Raw genomic sequence first — 22,609 nt, 5'->3', positions numbered from 1 at the left:
AAGTTTATTGCACACGCCCTCCCATGGGATGACTATCTGTATATGTATATGCAATATGTATGAGACATCGAACCATCGTCGTGGGGTAGTTATGGCAGTGCGGTGCAGCAAGACTTTATTTTTCGCTTACACGAGCGTTTCCGGTGTTGGCGTTTATTTTCCGCGGCCGTACAAATATCGGCGGACGTGTACCTATTCGAGATTGGGCTATTATTTCTTGCGATCATTGCCAGTGCCTAGTTGGCAGTTGCCGCTACATTTCAGTTGGCCCCTGTTAAGTCATTTTAACTGCTAGGTATACGTATACAATTACCTACTATAAATATTATTTAAAAACCAAAAGAAATTCATAACCACCTATCATAAACGTACAAGGTATAATTATTGAACATATAAAATATCCGATTAATAGATAATATATCGATTTAAGTGATTTAACTTACTTATTTGCTAGGTATGTACATTTAGTAGGTATAAATTGCGCATTATTATCATCATTATGTTTGTTAAATATAATAATAATTCCATATACACCACAAATATTAAGACATTTAAAAGGTAAGTAGGTATTAGGTATGATATTTATTTGTTCATAATTTACACGGGCTTAGATCGTGTATACGAGGATACAATCTAAGTCGCAACAAATTCACATAGGTAATTGAAATTAAATTTTTCTAATAAACCTTAACAGTAAGAAATAAGTTAAATAACAAAACTGTAAGCATATAAATCATTGAAACGAAATTAATTTAAACACTAATACATACCCATAAAATCAATTTTCATAAATCCGTTAACTTGCAAATATAAATATTAATATTAGCATATAACTAAATATTATGCCTAATTTAAGAACATCAACATAATATTAATGTCGGTATAAATTATTTTGCACACGCTCATTATAATTATACATACATATACGTCTTTTGAATATGCTCGTATAGTAATTGATATACTTACTTGCTAGGTACTAAGCTATTGTATGACTTGTAAGAAATTTAGAATTGTTGACACTAAAGAAAAAATATATTTCTGTATACGATTTATAATGTTATTATCAACATCGTCGTAATCGCGTAATATTAGGGTATACAGGGGAAAGTGAGACTTTTTACCACACCCTAATTATGTATAGGTATATACACTATAACGATGCACCACTGCGACCGGACGCGGAAGACGAGCGGCGTTGGCAGCATCGTATATTCGAGTCTCGCGTTTCCTCGCCGCCCAGTTATAATATAATAATATTATATATTATTATTATATACGGTTTCAGACTACGCGCGTCTATATAAAATTATTAATTGAAAGCGGACACCTAATGGCTTACATTTGTTATTTAACATTATACAGGTTGCAGTACAGTTATACGGTACAAAGTATAGATGAACATTAATCACTTTTTAAAATGCAAACGTTTATAAAAATGTTATTCTTTACTTTTTCTAGCTGAGGAATTTTCTCACCATTGACTTCTACGGTATTTTCTAGTTAGGGGGAAAGAAAATACAAACAATTGTAAACTTTTTTAATATCAATATTAAAGTAATAATTGTTTGGTAACTTCTGTTATCAAAAAGTTAGACAGACTTCTTTCAGAATTGTTTTTCATAGTCGGTATGCAATGATTTCTATCATTGAATTCAAATATTACACTCATCTATTACAATGTCAACTCTAATACCTAAGGAAGACTGATTCAAAACTCAAAAAAGATACAATTTGAAAATTAAAAAAAAACTTTTTCGTTTATAATTATTTAACGTTTCATAATTTATTGCCATGTAAACAGGGGAACGGCGTTAAGGGCATGCCCTCGACATTAGACATAAAAAAAAATGATTCTTGGTTTTAATTTTATAACTTATTTTAATATTATGGTTACATTGTCACATAACATTACGACAAATTATGATCTCGACCACCATTATAGATAAGGTTTTCAGCTGTTGTTTTAAAAAGCTTAAGAAGTTAAATTGAGTTTAGTCCAGTAAAATTTCAGAATAAATATTATGTTCTTACAGTTCTAAATATAGTGAAAACTTAAAAATAATAATAATGATTGCTACATTATACGCAGCTAGGGTTTTCATTTTTTAATCCATATTATTTCGATGACTTGATTCTTCTTTCACTTAAACGGTTAAATCAAATTCAGATATCTGTCTAGTATCTTTCTTAATACATTCTCAAGTAGTGGTATTTAATTTTTTTATGCAGTAGGTTGCTTATTATTTTAGAGACTAAAGTATGCAAAAATATAACTGATGATGTTAAACCGGCTTATGATTGTCATAAAGATGATTTAAATTGAATTGCATACCTATAATACAACCATATCAAAAAGAGAATTTGAGTTATTCCAAATTAAATAAAATACAGAAAAAAACAGCACCAACTAACTCACTGAATACATTAATATATGTTTCTCAGGTGATATTTTTCTAACTTACTGTTAAAACTTTATTAAAAATATACACAATTTACAGTATTTTTAAACAACATTTTCAACTGGAGAAGCTATTCTTTTGTCTAAAGTGTATAAAAATATATTTGAAAAATTTTAGTAGATAATGATATTCATGAGGACATTGAATTGGTGGTTGCTATTTAAGAAAATTAGTATTGTGCACGTACTTATTTAATCAAGAGTAAAAGATTTAGAGAACACGTGCATGTGTATTTCTATGCAGTTTTGTACTTTTTACAATTTACAACTGACTAAAAAGTCAAAATCCAAATTTCATGGCTCTTCGCAAACTAATGTTGTTTTAAATTAGCGTTTGTACACTGTATAAGAGTCTAAACAGTGACGTGTTTGGTTGTACGAGGTGTGGCAATTAAATAACGAGAATTTGTTTCTATCTCCTATAGTGGTAACACTAATACCTTGAAAATTTGTTGACCTTAAGTTCACGAGGTAATACACAAGTCTGCCAAATTTGATAGTGATCGGTGTTATATTTTGTGCTCTCCAATTTTTTAAAGTTAGTAGTGTAGTGTCGTGACGTACAAAAATGTGTGACGTGAAAAATGAGCAACGAATCGTCACCAAGTTTCTGGTGAAATCTGGTGAAAAAACGGCCAAAATTTTTCGTAAATTACAGCGTGTGTTTGGTAATGACTGCTTATCAAAACCACGTGTGTACGAATGGGCATCACGTTTTGCATCAAGTCGAGAATCAGCGCAAGACGATGCAACGTCAAATCAAAACCATGCTGATCTGTTTCTTCGATATTAGGGGTGTTGTGCACAAAGAATTTGTTCCACAAGGTCAAACAGTGACAGGAGTATTTTATATTGAAGTTCTTAAGCGATTGTGTCATAGAATGTCTCGTATGAGGCCGGAATTAGCCAAAAATGGTTGGGTCCTTCACCATGACAATGCATCTGCACACTCATCATTAAAAGTTCAACAGTTTTTGACCAGTAGGAACATAACAACGCTCCCCCACCAACGGTACAGCCCTGATCTGGCTTCACTGGACTTCTGGCTATTTCCAAAGTTAAAGGAACCAATGAAAGGACATCGCTATGAGGATTTGGAGGACATTCAACGTGCCGTAACAACGGTTTTGAAGAGTTTAACTTCTGGAGACTTCCAGGAGTGCTTCCAGAAATGGGAAGAACGCTGGACCAAGTGTGTTAGACTCGGAGGAGAGTACTGTGAAGGCATGGGTGTATTAATCATTGTAAATATTAAATAAATGTTATAAAATTAAAAATTCTCGTTATTTATTTGCCACACCTCGTATTTTTATTTTTACGAGGTGATTTTTTTTATTTTCCTAAAGTTCGTACACGATAAAGTTATATTAATCATTCATAAAACATAAATTGTATTGAGCTATTTATGTACCTACTCGCAAGTAGTCCGCACAGATACTTGACAGTGTTGACACGTTATTGTCGACATAACATATGAATATTGATATATTAAAATTCGTTTACCGATAACAGCGCCTTTGTGGATACCACCTAAAAGCCACCTATACACCGATGTACCGAAATTACCTATACAACACGCCCGCTATCAGATTTAAATGTAAGTAGTATACAACTTAACCAGGTGTGAGGTGTACCTAATCCGTGAATACTCTCATGCATGTGACTTTTATGTATACCTATATGTATTATTGTATACGTGCAACACAATGTTATAAAATGATTTCATTCAATTTCCTGTTATTAATATATTATTTGGCAATAATAACGTTTTTTTACTTTAAATTTTATGTTGTAATGTTGTATTATACAAATTTAATAAAAATATTCAGTAATAAAAAATGAAGAAAGAACAGATTAATTTTTTAGATTTTTGATGAGCTAAAAACGATAAAGGTACTCAAAATTTTAGGTAAAACATCACCTAATACTAGTCTTACCACCAAAGCCAACTTACTGACGCTTAACTAAAAGGCTATAACTCTATATTACAACTATTATAAATTTTAACATCTAAAACCTATTACTATAAATTGTATATAGACAGAACTGGTATTTTTTATCGGTAGTTAAAAGTGGCAAATGCTAAGCCAGTAATCTCTTCTTTTATATGTCTTCGCTTAAATATTGGGAAGGAATTGTAAAACTAACAAACCCTTTCCTTCCAAAAGTCAATAAATAATGTTACAAATTATATTGTGTGTTATCAAATTATCAAATCGTTTTATCAAGTCATAGTATAATCGAATCAAAATATATAATTTATCATACAATATAAATATTTTCAATATACATTTTTAAATATGTGAATTTTCAGAATCATTGACACCTAGTTTAAAAATAAAAGTTGTTTTTATTAATAAGAGTGTATATTTTATGTCACAGATTTTTAACAACCTAGAAGGATAGTGGAGATCATGGAATAAGTAATAAAATATAGCACAAGAAATCCAATCAAATATTAGTGCTATTATTGATTAAAATAATACTTATACATACTTTTTAGTTTTTATCATATTTTTATTTGTTATTTTCATGGTTAGCTTAGCATACCAAGGTAAATGGCCGCAGAGACATATATCATAATATTGAAGGAATGTATAAATATATAACTCACACATCATTTGGATGTTAGGTTATTTTAGTGTTATACTTATAACCGTATATTTTTCACACGGGGTAGATTTGTCTTTTTTATAGCTTTTAAGATTTTAATTAAAGTTATATATAAATATATAATAATCTTAATTACTTAAGCAAAAAACACATTGCAAATTATCATTTACAGAACGTTGTTTTATATGATGTAATTGGTTTTTAATATCCTGTTAATTAGTATCAATTAGATAAAATAAATTATTTTTCTGATAATAATACTAAAGTAATATAGTAAAAGGTTGTCTAATAATGGTTATTTTTAAGGGACGTTGTTTCGAAATAATAATGCCTGGCTTGCGATATTATAGATACTTACCAGTTTACTGTATTTATAAATAGTATTATGAAATATGTCAAGTAGCTATCTAATCAGTAATGTCTAATTACTAATTTAGTTATAAATTTTTCGTCAAACTAATTTATACGATATAATACCTATATAGCTACATGGTAAACAATTATAGCTCAGCAAAAATGTCAAACAAAAATGGGTATTCAATTAAAAACATTTGGAATGGACATAATTATGCCAAAAAGATGCATGTGCAAGTACAATATAATATAATAAAGTGTTGACAATATATCTGTATGTTGTGTTAGTATTGTCAAGTATCTATAATACGATTTTTTTTGTTCTTTGAAATATTTTTTAATATTTTTGACATATATAACAAAAAAATATTAGGTTTTATTTTCATTCCCCTTTTAGATTCGAGTTATTGAAACTCGACTACATTACAGTGAATATAATGCATTTACATTTATAAACATAAGATAAATTATGTTACATAATTATATTGTAAGTGTATACAGCATGTATATATATATATATATATATATCCTGTGTATTATATATCGTACAAGCAATATATACACATATTATAATGCTTGTACGATATATAATACACAGGATGAAAAATATTGTTTATGTATAGAGACATCTGATAAACGTTTAGAAGTTAATTTCCATTGTTACTCTATACATACAATATAATACATCCTCTGCTCAGCGGAAAATATGCACAGAATCCGTACTTGTTTTGCAACTAAAAGCCCTCTATTTACTATTCAAAACTTATAACCTTTTATTCTTAACGCCATTAAACTTAATGGCACGCCGTGTTAATGTCAGCGGGTCCATATACACGTATTTTTTTTCATACGGTTTTGATGAATTTTAATAGTTTTTTCCCTTTTCAATGTTAACACGCGTCCTACGTGCTTGTATTTTCTTTGAAAACAAATGTAAAATATTCATATTTATGATGTGTGTTATACATACATACGCAATGCTACATACAGGTGAATATAAATCGCAAACCCGTTAAACTGTTTTACTGACTCGAGGGTGTTCCTATCTCACTTCAGTGAAACCATGGTTTTTATGCTTAAAACATCTATTTTATGTATGTAATGAATACTACCTAAGCAGTATCAATTAACGTTAAATTTCGATAAATGAAAAACATGTGTGCACTATGCTAGTATCAATATCTTAGCAATTATAAGTGGCTATAATGCTATATATATATATATACCTATATATTTTATAGAAATCTTATATTTCATTAAAAATAATTATAAGTTGCATCAAATACATCTATATACAATTATAAATTATATACTATAATCACTAACCACTACTAACATATTATTATAAAACTAAGCTAAAAAAGCTTACAGTATAATTAATTATTAATAACAGTTTAAAAAAAACATTTATTCGTTTTTAAATAACAACAAAATATTTAAAACCAATGGAGGAATAATCGTAGTTTTAAATAATTCTAACAAATTATAAATTATGATGTAATATAAACGCTTATAAAAAATAAATCGTGGCTATGTTTATAATATTTTTTACTGCTGTAGGAAAACTTATGAGAAATCTTTTAATATATTGTCCAGCTTTTTGACCAATAAATAAAAATGTTATTAACATAAACCAAAATCAACCAAAAATTAAAATGTATACTTAAATATCCAAGAACAGCCAAACCTAACCAATAGGTAAAAATAAGTACAATATGCACATCGAGTTATATTTTATCTACATATTTTATTACAATTATTAGTATTTGTTGATATCTTTATTATGTAAAGGAAAATGCTATTAAAAATTCTTTTTAGAACTTTCATTTTTCCAACTGTCTGGCCATTATTAAACTTCTAACTGTATTGATACTTTTTGGTGAAATTATAAAGTTAATGTTATTTTTTAGTTTATTTTGTGATAAATGTGATGATATAGTATTATAGTCTATCAAGATATATATGTCATTTAATGTACTTCCATTTTATTTTTCAAATACATTTATTTTAGATCAATTTATATAAAGCATGGGTTCGTCATGTCAATACCACACATCACCTGGACTTTGTCAATGACAAGGCTATTATATCATTCAGTATAGAAAACCTTCAGAATAGGTATATCGGTAGCGTTTTTATCGATTTATAGTTGAACTCTAATATATATTGGTGAAAAGACTAAATTGTTATCTCTCATCGCCGTTGTATCGTTGTAATCGAGGAATACAAAACAAAACGATCTTTGTGCAGCAGAAATTTTATCCACCACCAACCCAAAAACTTACCCTCTTACACGTCTCAAAAATAGTGATTTAGATAGTTAAATATAGTGTTGTGAAAAGTACCTATCATTTTATTGCATTGATTTTGTTCTACATATTATTTAATTAAATACATTTTCAAACAGATTGTAGTTGGTTATCATAAAATTAAATAATAATTCTTATTTTTATAATTATATAGGTACCCAAAAGTGGATGTACCTATCCGTTGGACTGATTCTTGTATTAAAACTCGGGCCGATTTACTTGGATTACAATTTATTTAATAATATTTAACTGCATGTCTACTATTACTATTATGGTATATGCGCAAATAGTGTTTGAAATTTGGGTAGGGGGTGATATAACTCAGGCCAACAAAAACTATAAACGGAAAAGTTCTAATGTATTATGTTGTAGAATCATAGGATTTTTTTTTTTTTTTGGGGGGGGGGGGGGGGAGACTATAGCCTTTATAGAGGGATCTGAGACCTCTAGCCCCCTCTATTTGCGCCTATGCTTTATGGTCTATCGTCTATATATTATTTGTTGTTATTTACTCGTATTTTATTTTGGTTGCACTAATGATATGTTTTAATATTTTATATTCTGAGTAAATCAATGAATGTATTGATTTTTTAATGGTGTGTTTTAAAATTTTTTTTGTGACACTAAAAATGTTCGATTTCCCATTTAATCTTTTTGGTAGGAAATTGAACTTAGTTGGTAATTTGGGTGGTTAAAAAATAAGTCACGTGTAATATTTTAAACGTATAATCATAGACGCAAATAAGGGGAGCTGGGAGGTTAAGCCCTCTAAACTTTGCATAGCCACCTAAAAAATATTAATGTCATACATACATCACATTATAAATGTCGATAAAGTATCCAATATAAACCTTAGCTTTATCCCCTCCCCTAACCACAAACACTATTTGTCCCTATACGTATAATATATTACTAAATTATAAATAAGAATTTTTAGCCAATTTTATTTAAGGAACCTACTGGATGAATTTTCTAAGAAAAAATCTTATCATATTAATAATACTTAATATTATTTTAACAAGACACATTGTTTATAATACAAGAAAATATTCCTCGCAACAAGATACTCATTGTTGACCCTTAACAATATTATATTGTTGTTATTACCACCAATATTTTTTTCAGTGTATTTTGAGAAATTGTACTAACTTTTGATAACTTTACAATTGGTTAAATAGTCTTACATTTATGTACGTAAATATATTATCCAATATACGTATATAATATAAAGGTATTTTTAAATACATGAGAATTATTCTAATATTCAGATACCAGTCTTTATATTAAAAGTCTGTAATATTGGTTTAATACTATAAAAAAATTGGTTTGTATACATATAAGTTAAATTTTGTAGATATAAAATAAGTATTGTGTGTTAAAATTTTTATTTTTATTATCTATTTAATATAACCCAACTTCAACCGTGAAAAAATATGATAAAATATAAAATAATATGGCGCTATTATATAGGCGTAGGTATCTCAATATTAGTGTACCTACATAATTTCATGGAAAATCGGCGTCGGCGTGCCGTACCTTGGTTTGTTAACTAATTCGTTTAGGCAATCCTCCTGTTGTTGATTTGATATAACGCTTGATATATTTTTGAATGTGTTTCAAGCTACTCTCTAATCTTTCCAGATATATCTAAGAATAAATAGGAATTTTTATCAAAATCAGTCGAATATTTTTGAAGTATAAAACTATATAATTTCCATACGAATATATATTGATTTACAATAAATTCACACACAGAAACACTCACTTATATATATATATATATAGATTATATAAAAATACTAAAAGTCTAACAAGGTGAGTATCAATATTGGTACCTACTCAAAGTGTGTGAAATTAACGAGTTAAATACATTATATAAACCATTTTTCGCAAACCATGTAAGGTCCAGATATGGAACTTATGACAGTCAACTTGATAAGCTTCATACAAACGAATTTTCATTTATGTATACATAATATGTAGAAATAGCATACATTTTTTTTGATTTATTGAATAAATTATTTTCATTTTTATTTCCAAGACAACAAAAATATTATGTATGTCTGTTTAAAAGAAACCTACATAATTTAAGGGGCTCATGCAGTTTGTAGTGTCCACTGGGAGAAATCTTGGTATCCCTGTGAGAGAGTACGTGCTTGTCCTGAAATAGAATATAAAACTAATATATCAACTAGCTTGTAAGTAGTCACAGGATTGTGTTATACTTACTTATAGCTGTGAATTATAATATAATTATCTATTATACATGTGTGTTTGAACCGCAATTTCGTGCCCGACGATTTGCACCGACGGCAATACAGAGTCCAGAGTCCAGCCAGATTACTACAGGTTTTGACGATCTTTATCAACTATCGTCGTCGTAATCGCAGCTTGGACGGTCGCGGCGCGTAATAATATACGCACCAACCAGTCTACGAGAAACTTCTCGTCTCGCCTCTCGCGACCGGTGCGTGCTGTATTGTATTGTTGTGCACGAACGCCTACGCCGGTCTGCTCTACGCGTCGTCCTGTTCGGACGGATTTTGGCGTCTTCGATCGTCGTGGGTGCGCCATTACGGGTTCGTTGTCGTTGTGTCGGTGACTTGTCCGTTACCTCCATTGTTTTGGGCCCCCTTGTGACGGGCGTAAGTGTCGGCGCTGATCGCGCGGCCGTTCGGTGTTCGCGTAACCACATTAATTGTGCAAATTGACGACACCGTCGTGTGTCATTACGTCGTGTGTCGGTTTTGGCGGCGTGAACGCCCGTTCCGTACCACATTGTTTGTGGGGAACCCACTACCGCAACCGAACTATTGTTTCGATTGTCAGGTGCGGGTTGCCGTGTTGTTTTGCTGACGCGGACGAGCGTCGGGTGGTTAACGCGGGATTCCCCGTTGAAGTTTGGAGGGCCCGTCGTTTCACGTCGCCGTCGTGGGAACATCGTAGTATTCGTGTCAAACGGTTCCAGGAGGCAGCACTGCAGTCCATACCAGTGACCAGTCCACTTCATCGTCTTACCGGGTGATCGACTATTATCATTTCCATTATCATTTCTACTATCAATTTATATTATCGTATTTTAATTATTGTTTTGTTTACATATTGATCGATTGATCATATTATTTATTATAATATTATTTATATGTGTTATATATTATTACCAATTTTGGGCGCCCGCATTTATCATTGTATTGTATGGGTATTCATATATTGTCCAATAGACTCACATTATTATACTATACATTTGCGTTATATTATGTTTCGTATTTTGGTCACCCACCTCGAGACTAGTGATGCGAGTCAGAGTAGTTGACTACATAATTCGTATGAACTATTCTGGCGCAACATTTGGTAGCAGAGCGTGGTTTCTTTATTTATTTAATTAGCGTTCTGGTTTCGAGTATTCAATCAACGAGTGACCCTTTCTGTTATTCACAATTCAGCGATTACTGCTAACTATAATTTCGATTTCAAATAATTTATTCAAGTCGACATTAGTGTCGCATTCGTCATTTCAAATTATTGTTTGTCTAATTAATATTTATTATTATTCTCTGGGTTTATTATTATTATTTTTGTGTATTTATATATAACAGCGCGCATTTCAATAGGTTATACCTGGATCGTGATAGGTACCTAATTTGTCCCGTTAGTTATTGTCTCCTTGTCTTCGGTCGATTGTTGCCAATTTTCTCCGTTGATTTCGCGTCATATTTAGACAACAGTCAACATGGTCGAGACAGCAGAAGATAAAGAAATAAAACGCGTCAGACGTCTTGCCACTAGAGCTGACACAAAGCGCACTATCGCCGTAAAAAAAATCCGATCAATTGACAGTCTCGCTAAACGCGCGAAAAATGATCCTAGTCTTATGGATGAACTGCATATAGCGGCTGCGACGTTGGATGATTTATGGGCACAATTCGAAGCGGCGGACAATGATGTGTTAGACAGTTTATTGGAAATAAATGCCGAAAGCGAATATTCAGCCGAGTTGCCAGCCGAAGTGCTTTCTATTATCAATACAATTACGGCAGTCGCCATGCAGGGCAATTACGATAATATTAAGATTGCTAAGCGCGGCCTGGGTGGACAAAATCATGCCAGCGATGCAGCAGTTAAACCAACATCTAGACTACCTGAAATCCCGTTACCGTCGTTCCATGGTGATTTTAATTATTGGCCCACGTTCCGCGATCGGTTCTCCGCGCTTGTTGGCGATAGGACCGACATACCGAAAATCGATAAAATGCAACATTTGATCGGATGTTTGCAGGGTGCTGCAGCGGACGCCATACGCAATATAACCGTGTCCAATGACAATTACGACCTCGCGTGGTCCACGTTATCGTCGCGTTTTCATCGCCCGCGATTAGTCGCGCATGCATTGATCGACAAGTTACTCAACGCACCGGTGTCTTCGCAAGAAACGTTGTTCGATCTCAATAATTTTGTATCGCTCTTTTCCGAGAATATTGCGTTATTAAATGCATTGAACATCAGGGACCTCGGATCATTCATAGTGTTCTCCATGGCTTTTCGGTGTCTCCCGGCATCCACACGAAAATTATTCGAGTCGTCCGCCCCTCCGGAGTTTCCGACTGTGACTGACTTGCTGAATTTTGTACAGTCCCGTGTAGCGATTTTGGAGATTGCCGGAGATCATTAGAAAAGGCCCAATAATCGACTACAGTCTACATCACATAGCAACGCGTTCGTCAAGAAGGTTCCGTTCAAACCAACCACTACATCGTTAGTCGTTTCGAAGCCATCGAGCTCCAAGAGTGACTCCTGTCCGAACTGCCGTGAAAGGCATACTATTACTGATTGTCGAAAATTCGCGTCGTTGTCGGTCGAGGACCGCAACAAATGGGCTCGTGACAACCGCGTGTGCTACGCGTGTTTATCGACCAATCATTGGGCCAACAAGTGTCATTCAAAACTTCGCTGTGCAACATGTTCAAAGAAACACCATACGCTGCTTCATGGGTTTTCAACACGACGCCAGTCAGAGAGCGCTCCGTCTAGCGACGATGCGCCCTTCTGTGCTGCATCAACGACATACAGGAAGGACGATTCATCAGCCGTGCTATTGGGCACCGCTCTCATTCATATTCGTGACCATTGTGGCACCTGGCAGACGGTCCGTGCCATCGTCGATTCAGCATCCCAAATAAGTGCCATAACTGTGTCCTGTGTTACTCGTTTAGGACTACGGCTGACAAACTGGACAGCACCGATCACTGGCCTATCCGGTGCAACAGTTGCTGATGTCCGAGGTATGGTCGATTGTGTCGTCCAACCAAGATTTGCTACGGAGCCACAATTGCAAACAAAGGCGTGGGTAATGCCGTCGATCACGTCCAACATGCCACGTCGATCTCTAGACACCAGCGTCAAGGATCGATTCGCGAACCTGGCCCTTGCAGATCCGACGTTTAATATTGCTTCTCCCGTTGACATGTTATTGGGTGCCGACTTGTTCGCGCAAATAATGGACGGCCGGAAAGTGATTGTAGCTGCCGATCTGCCCACAGCGTTCAGCTCTATTTTCGGATGGATTCTGATCGGGCCGGTGCTCCAAACTTATGTCGAGTGTCACGCATCGCTCCCTGTGTCATTAACCGTCTCAATTCAAGATTTAATCGAGAATTTTTGGCGTGCTGAGGAACCCGCGATGCCGCCGCCTTCGTTCACGGATGATGGCCGTTGTGAAGAAGTATTTGTAGCGGAACACAAGCGACTGCCGTCTGGACGATTCGCCGTGCCATTACCGACGCGCACAGCCTTGTCTTCGCTAAGTTTTCCAGGTTCCCGTGAACACGCGATCAAACGCTTTGAAAATCTCGAGAAACGACTGTCGAAGGACTCCAAACTACGAGAGTTATATTCCAATTTCATGTCCGAATACTTATCACTAGGTCATATGTCGGTGGCAAAAACACCCGGGACATACTTCATACCGCACCACGCCGTATATCGACCTGCAGATGGCGACAACAAGATCCGCGTCGTATTTGACGCGTCTGCGAAGGGATCTCGAAGTTTGTCATTAAACGAATGTCTATTGCAGGGCCCCAAATTACAACAAGACATCGTCGATGTACTGACCCGTTTTCGTGTACCAAAGATAGTTTTTACGGCAGATATATGTAAAATGTACCGCCAAATATTGGTCCTACCGGAGTACCGTACACTCCAGCACGTGTTTTGGCGGTCGTCTCCGTTCGAAAAACTCGTTGAGTATGAACTTGATACAGTGACATACGGGACAAACTGTGCCCCATTTCTAGCACTTCGCGTCCTTAAGGCAATCGCCGTTAATGATTGCACTGATTATGACGACGTTCGTGACGCGTTGCTAAACCAGACATACGTCGATGATGTGTGTGCTGGCGCTGATTCCATTACCGATGTTTTAAAATTCCAATCCAGCCTAATTTCAATTCTGAATCGTGCGGGGCTAGAATTAAAAAAATGGTCCAGTAACGAACCCGACGTGTTAACCGCCGTGCCTGCCGACCATTGTGTAAATTATCCACATTCGTTTGACGCCGCAGATGACAGCGGTATAAAAGTACTCGGCCTTCAATGGCATCCGACCAACGATTCGTTTTCGTGTGCCCTTCGTCCTAATTTGTTGCCGATCATTTGCACGAAAAGAGGATTGCTGTCCATGATCGCGAGGATTTACGATCCTTTAGGACTGTTTGCACCCGCAATCTTTCACGGGAAATGCATTATGCAGCGCACATGGTCGGCGAAGGCATCATGGGATGACCCCCTTCCGGATGACATCTCGCGGGATTGGGAATCGTTTGTATCAGACCTGCCATCCCTTAACGACCTGAAGGTACCTCGTCATTTCAATTCCCGTCGTGGATCGCCGTGTCAACTATTGGGATTTTGCGATGCCTCACAGCACGGTTACGCTGCAGTTTTATACATAAAGATGTTAGACCATGATTCTGATTCTAGCAACATTTTTCTCGTCGGGACAAAAACGAAGCTGGCGCCGATAAAACCCTTGTCGATTCCGCGGTTGGAGCTGAACGCCGCGTTATTGCTATCTCGATGGATGAGTCGAATACGGGCAACCCTTAAATCGTATTTAAACATCGTCGATTTGTACGCATGGAGTGATTCAGCCATCGTATTGTCTTGGTTGAAAAATCCACATACGTCATTTAAGGTATACGTTTCCAATCGCGTCCATCAAATCATTACTCTAATGCCTGACTGTCGATGGCTCCACATAAAGTCGGAAGAAAACCCCGCAGATTGTGCCTCGCGCGGCGTCTTACCTTCGGTGTTATCTAGTCTATCGCTATATTGGCAAGGTCCTCGGTTCCTCCACGATGACGCGGCGAGCTGGGACGTGACTGTACCGTCGATCCCGATACCCGAACTACCTGAGACGCGGCCTGTAGCTCTAGTGCTCAGCACTGAACAGCCATCAGAATGGTATGACAGTTTCTCATCATATGACCGGCTGGTCCGCGTAGTTGCCTACATTTATCGTTTTCTTCAAGCATGTAAGAAACACCCTCGGCCTGCCATTGGGGCACTACAGCGCACCGAACTCGATGACTCCATCAGCAAGCTGGTCATCATGTCTCAACGATGTTTCTATAAAACTTTAGCACACGAACTGTTGACGTCAGCACGTGTGTCATCGAAACACCTATCACGACTACGTCCGTTCCTAGACCCATCTGGGGTGATTCGCGTTGGTGGGCGGTTGCGCCATTCACATTTAAATTATGGTAGTAAACACCCCATGTTATTAGCGAAACAATCGCATTTGTCGTTGTTAATATGCCGCCGATGGCATAAAATTACGTGTCATGCTGGTCCGCGAATAATGACGGCCCTTATATCGCGTGATTTCTGGATTGTGTCAATCAAATCTGTGTTACACACCGTCACACGCGCATGTCCGGTCTGCGTGCGTTTTGATGCGAAACCGCCGCAACCTATAATGGCAGATTTGCCAGCCGCACGAGTTCAGCAAAGTAGGCCGTTCGCGAGGGTAGGGGTTGATTATGCCGGCCCACTTCAAATGCGTGAAGTGCAACTTCGAAAATCTCGAGTATATAAAGTGTGGATCGCCGTCTTTGTATGTTTGTCGGTTAAAGCTGTCCATTTAGAAGTGGTTACAGGGCTGTCCACTGAAGCATTCCTTGCCGCCTTTGACCGGTTTGTTGCGCGACGAGGCTTACCGTCAGAAATATTTTCGGACTGCGGCACGAACTTTGTTGGCGCGGACAAGCAACTTCAGTTACTGATCAACAGTCCAGACGGTCAACGCACCATTTCTCAAGCGCGCACATCGTGTCAATGGCATTTTAACCCCCCAAGTGCACCGCATTTCGGTGGCCTATGGGAGGCAGCGGTCCGGTCAACGAAACGATTGTTGATCCGTACCATGGGTACCCATGTACTCACGTACGAGGAATTCACTACCTTACTTACGCGTGTTGAGGCAGTACTCAATTCGAGACCATTGACCCCATTAACCACGGACCCCGCTGACCTTGAATATTTGTCTCCTGGACATTTCCTAATCGGGCAACCGTTGTTGGCTGTACCTCCCCGAGTATCGTTTGAGTCACGCGTCAGTTTAACTCAACGTTGGAAGCTTCTTGACCAATGCCATCAGGCATTCTGGCGACGTTGGTCAACGGAATATCTGACGTCGCTTCAAGGGAGATCGAAATGGACTACTGAAGCACCCAACGTCAAGGTCAACGACATGGTAGTTATAATCGATAACCAATCTCCACCACTGGAATGGCGTCTCGGACGTATCCTTGAACTGTTACCTGGCAACGACGGTGTTGTACGTGTCGTACGGGTGTTGACGTGCAACGGCCATATCACTCGACCGGTGGCTAAAGTAGTGGTATTACCCACCCACTAGCGTTTCGCATTCTTAACAACCTCACAAAATTGATCGTTGATTGAATGCTTATCCCCAAAACATAGCTTCCAGTTCTAATTTTTATATATTCTCAAATAAACTACCACTTATCAATTATTCAATCACTAGCTACTCTGACTTCATATCTAATGTGTGGGCACCATATGTGTCATTGGTTTTAACATTTATGTATCTTCATTCGATTATTGTGTATTATTTGTAATTTTATATTCAACATGTTCCTTTTCCTTTTGTAAAATGAAATGATAATTAGTATCACTCCGGTCATGCATCATCTCAAGACGTCGCTGCAGCCCATTCAATCCAATCCGTTCGATTTCTATGGGAGCCTGAGCCTCCCATGGGGGGGAGGATGTTTGAACCGCAATTTCGTGCCCGACGATTTGCACCGACGGCAATACAGAGTCCAGAGTCCAGCCAGATTACTACAGGTTTTGACGATCTTTATCAACTATCGTCGTCGTAATCGCAGCTTGGACGGTCGCGGCGCGTAATAATATACGCACCAACCAGTCTACGAGAAACTTCTCGTCTCGCCTCTCGCGACCGGTGCGTGCTGTATTGTATTGTTGTGCACGAACGCCTACGCCGGTCTGCTCTACGCGTCGTCCTGTTCGGACGGATTTTGGCGTCTTCGATCGTCGTGGGTGCGCCATTACGGGTTCGTTGTCGTTGTGTCGGTGACTTGTCCGTTACCTCCATTGTTTTGGGCCCCCTTGTGACGGGCGTAAGTGTCGGCGCTGATCGCGCGGCCGTTCGGTGTTCGCGTAACCACATTAATTGTGCAAATTGACGACACCGTCGTGTGTCATTACGTCGTGTGTCGGTTTTGGCGGCGTGAACGCCCGTTCCGTACCACATTGTTTGTGGGGAACCCACTACCGCAACCGAACTATTGTTTCGATTGTCAGGTGCGGGTTGCCGTGTTGTTTTGCTGACGCGGACGAGCGTCGGGTGGTTAACGCGGGATTCCCCGTTGAAGTTTGGAGGGCCCGTCGTTTCACGTCGCCGTCGTGGGAACATCGTAGTATTCGTGTCAAACGGTTCCAGGAGGCAGCACTGCAGTCCATACCAGTGACCAGTCCACTTCATCGTCTTACCGGGTGATCGACTATTATCATTTCCATTATCATTTCTACTATCAATTTATATTATCGTATTTTAATTATTGTTTTGTTTACATATTGATCGATTGATCATATTATTTATTATAATATTATTTATATGTGTTATATATTATTACCAATTTTGGGCGCCCGCATTTATCATTGTATTGTATGGGTATTCATATATTGTCCAATAGACTCACATTATTATACTATACATTTGCGTTATATTATGTTTCGTATTTTGGTCACCCACCTCGAGACTAGTGATGCGAGTCAGAGTAGTTGACTACATAATTCGTATGAACTATTCTGGCGCAACAATGTGGGTACTCTATACTGTGTATGTCATGTTTGTAAGAAAATAAGTAAATGTGAATTTAAAAAACTCCAACGTCTCCAACTAATCTTTTTTAAAAATATACACATGCACAAGGCATACATTCGTGTAAATTGTATATATTTTGTAAGAGCCGAATGATATAAAAAATAAACTTACAACAATATATAATAATATAATAATATTCTACTATACGTGGAACAGTATAGTAAATAATAATTGCAATTAATAATTCAGTTGTGAGTTACATCGTTATATTTGCATAATATAATTTGTATAGGTTCAAACAATTTACTATAGGAATTATTATAATTGTAATAGAATCTATAAAACGATTACCCATATTGTAGTGGTTATTGACACGTTTCAATAAATTATATTAACAAGGGTAAAACAATAAAATGTCTGTATTGTCAAAACTCAAAAGTTAATAATTAACAAAAATAAATTAATTTTGTGCATTTAAGTTGAACACAATAGAGTAGGCATTATGAGATTATTATTTAAAAGGGCGATGATTGAAATCGTTCATTTGAAAGTAAATTTAATGTTAAGAAAATACAAAGTAATGATATAAGTAAATAATTAATCACCATAGTCAATAGTTATTATTTATTCTGTGTTCGTACAAACTACTTGATTATTATGCTTTTATGAAAGGATATAATTTGGACTTCTAATTGAATATACAATTTATACTGTTAGCTCAATATAACTCACTAAATATTTCAGTTAAAAATTTGAAATAAAAGAACGTTGATTGGTACATGGAATAATAGTTGGTAACTTATAAACCACCATATGGATATTTTAAACCAATATTATATTTTCCAAGGTTTTTTCAAATAACTTTTTTAAGTTTATATGATTGAACATATTATGTTATGAATTTTCAATCATCAGAAATGTAATATAACTAATAATTAAAAAAAACATATTAATATAAAATATCTCCAGTAACCAGGAGTAAGTAGTATTTCTAGTACAATATTATAGATTTATAAGACTATAAAAATCTTCTTTTATCATCTTACTTTAACAACCAATATTCAGTGGTTCAATATCACCATTACTTTCAAAGTAATGATAGAAAAAACTTGTCAAAAATAGTTTTAAGTTTTGAAATAGGTTTGAAAAAATTTTTTATCGATTTTTTGTGAATTTAAATTACCTATTATATTTGCATATAAAATAATATACCATGTTATAAATAATAAATGCATGCTATTAATCTAACAATTATCAATATTTTATGACTTTATTTACATAGGTACTAAGTACTTTAGCATTATGGTATACCTACCTTTTATAAGCATACTATACCATACCGTAACGGACCATGTTATACCATATCATACATAAATGCTTAAAATATTATTATTATATTAACTCTACAAATGTGCAAATGTATTCGATATACAGACTAATATAAGCTTTTATATTAATTATCATACAATAAACATGTATTATGTTAGTACTTAATATATACAATTTATACATGCATATAGACAGATGCACCTTAGTTATATGAAACTTGTATGATAAAATACCGAGGATCGACATTTACCCCAAGCCACCCTCCCACCAAACAACGTACCATAAAACCACTTAATCGTACTAACAATTTACGCTGTGACATGTGTCATAGGTAAAACCCACTTTCAGCGCCTCTGCATGTATAATATACTATAATAAATGAATAACATATATCTTAAGCGATTTGTATCAATAAACATATACATATAATCCCAAAACTTTTTACATAATAAATATCATTTATATTTTATTTTTTTCTTTGATTATTTATCTTCTTTTAAAAATATATTTAGAATTATTTTGATAAATATACCTAATCAAGTTTTTCAGTAGTCAAATATTTCTTTTTTAAATAATTAAAAAATAATAATTTGTAGGATATGATTTATAACAGAATACATATTGTTTATTACCAACATAACGTAGGACTATGTCGTAGATTATGTTTCCATACATGTCATTTTATTAATATTAAGTACATATATCTATATAATAATATAATTTTTGTGTCATCACAGAAGTTATATAGGTAAGATCCGATATTTCTTTGCAAGGATTAAAATTAATTTAAAAATAGCTTTTTAATAAACATAATTTGCTAGTAGCTATGCGATAGAAATAGTTCAGAATATTTTATTAAATGATAAAACTTAAAACTACTTTTTCATTACTTAAAACATGTAATTAATCTTGAAAGTTGAAATAAAAATAGGAACTGCCTACAATGCAACATAGTTTTGAAGTCGTGGTAATTTGAATAATTTGAGAAATATTTCTTTTAAGGATTAAGATTTTAGAATTTAAATCTTTAGATTTTATTCAAGGGATGTATATGAAATTTTAAAAAACAATAGGCCATAACCATTGTCCATAGATATGATTGTTAATTGTATGAAATGTAAAATTTATATTAAACTATGGATTATGATATTATGATATAGTTAATAATACCTGACATATGAAACACCGAGTGCATGATAACGATTTTTAGATTATTAAACGTTCTTCCAAGAGCCGGTTAAAATTAGTCTACAGGCCGAAGTTTGGAGATCTCTGATATAGATTATAGAAAATATAAAAATAACACAATACTATTATACCGATTAACTTTGTATTGTATATTAACCTATGTTAGAAACTTCTTTATATAATCAACATTATAAAGTATTCCACAGTATAAATCACAACATTTATTTAGAGTGTTTATTGCGTAAGAAACGTTTTACTTATCCACATTTGTTATTATACATATCACTTATGCCATTATCGCGGTTTCCCTATAACCTTTTTATGATAATTGGTATGGTTATAAAACAATAATTTTGATATTAAATGTATTTGGTTGAGATATCCACAGAGTAGATGAATAAGATGCATAGAATTATATTAATTATCTAGCTGAATTAATAGAAATAACATGAGATAGGTATCAGTCTAATAGAATATTAAAAAAATTAAATAATCAAATGTCTGTTTTTATACAATGTTTTATTCGTTTTGAAATACATTGAAGAAACCAAGAAAACTATCTTTAAATCATAGTTAAGTAAAATAACTGTCATACATAAACCTAATATAGGTACATACATAATAAAAAAATAGGTACAGTATATTTACTCATTTAAAATAGTTTAATGTACTTTATTATGTACATGTTATATTATTTATATTATATTATTATATATACAGTATACACGTATTGTACTAAAGGGAGCATATTCAGTGCTTTTAAAGTTCTAGACGTGTAGGCGGGCCAAAATTTGACCACCAAAAGTGGGTGGAAGTTACAACTGTCTTAACTATAAATAATGACCAACAATAAGATGAAATTCTCTACTTGGCAAAACTTTCTACCAGACGTTAGTAAAAATAATGATCTTTATAAATATATTTATTTATTTATATACATTTATTTACCTACATACATGTATAATATAGAATATTATGTATAATCCATATGTGGACCACTTTTACGTTTCCGTACCATACACTATAATATAGTACCTACTGCTGAGTTAATAAAGATTTATGTTCAAAATTAAACCACAAGATTTTAAATATATAAGTACTATCATGGAATGAGAACTTAATATACACTGTAAACTCAATAATGTTTAAAATTTGAACTACCTATTCAGTTATTTTTTCATCGACGCTGTTAGATATTTCTGAAACACAGGTTGCTAAAATAAAAACTAATTCTTTTTTACGACACTGGCGTATTAAAAATTACAATCGTTAGGTATCAAATATCTTTCTGAGAAAAGTATTTAACTATTACCTAGGTATATACTTACTATCGAAGAGTATTCTATTCAACTCTGGTTATATTGGCTATTAAGGTTATTGGCTTACATTTTAAAGTTACATTATTAAATCATATATAATTTAAATTATTACATTATGGTAGGTTTTAGAGTATTATACAAGAAATAGAAGGTTAGAAAACGAAAAAAAAAACAATAAAATTATATAAGGTTATAAAGTTTAGTTCTTTGTAGAAACGTTGTGGTGTTGCTGCAATTTTAGACTGGGTCCAAGTGCTTTATAGAGGTGATCCTGAATGTTTGGAAATGTTCTGGTATTGACATAGTTACGGTATGCGGATGTGTTTGACGGTTAGACTTTCCCCGCAGGTTAAGCAATGGACAGGGTCTTCAGGGAGCTATGAGTAAGTCATGTGTGTCCAATTCTTAGTCTGTCGATTAAAACTTCATGACGTCTTTTTTAGTGAAGAGTACTGGCCAAGGGTTGATAGAAAGTTTAATTTTGTTCAGTTTTGTTTGCGTCAATGTCCAACGTAGTTGCCAATGTTGCAGTATAAGAAACTGTATAACTCCCTTGATGTCGCTGAGAGAGCAAATTTGCACTAATATTATTAATTTTTTTTATAATTATCGCCTATCGGACAAGTAAATCCGTAAACAAGCACTACTGTACGAGCCCTGA

The 22,609-nt window shown here is 34.6% G+C and overlaps 1 protein-coding gene across 1 annotated transcript; it reads left to right on the top strand.

Annotated features, from left to right (window-relative positions):
* The first annotated feature begins 11,464 nt into the window (after positions 1-11,464).
* Positions 11,465-16,657, top strand: LOC149058692 (uncharacterized). Its single transcript, XM_089218441.1, has 2 exons — positions 11,465-12,358; positions 12,428-16,657. The coding sequence occupies exons 1-2, from the start codon at positions 11,465-11,467 to the stop codon at positions 16,655-16,657; spliced, it is 5,124 nt and encodes a 1,707-aa protein (XP_089074567.1).
* Positions 16,658-22,609: the final 5,952 nt, after the last annotated feature.

This window comes from Diuraphis noxia, unplaced genomic scaffold (genome assembly GCF_037042655.1).
Source record: "Diuraphis noxia isolate RWA-SAM2 unplaced genomic scaffold, SU_Dnox_SAM2 contig0002, whole genome shotgun sequence".
Classification (NCBI taxonomy): Eukaryota; Metazoa; Arthropoda; class Insecta; order Hemiptera; family Aphididae; genus Diuraphis; species Diuraphis noxia.
Note: the sequence above shows the minus strand (reverse complement) of the source record. Positions and strands in the feature narration are given on the sequence as shown.

Coding starts and splice junctions, on each gene's coding strand:
- LOC149058692 (XM_089218441.1), top strand. CDS start 11,465: ATGGTCGAGACAGCAGAAGATAAAGAAATAAAACGCGTCAGACGTCTT. Junction 12,359..12,427: donor TGACTGACTTGCTGAATTTT/GTACAGTCCCGT, acceptor AATCGACTACAG/TCTACATCACATAGCAACGC.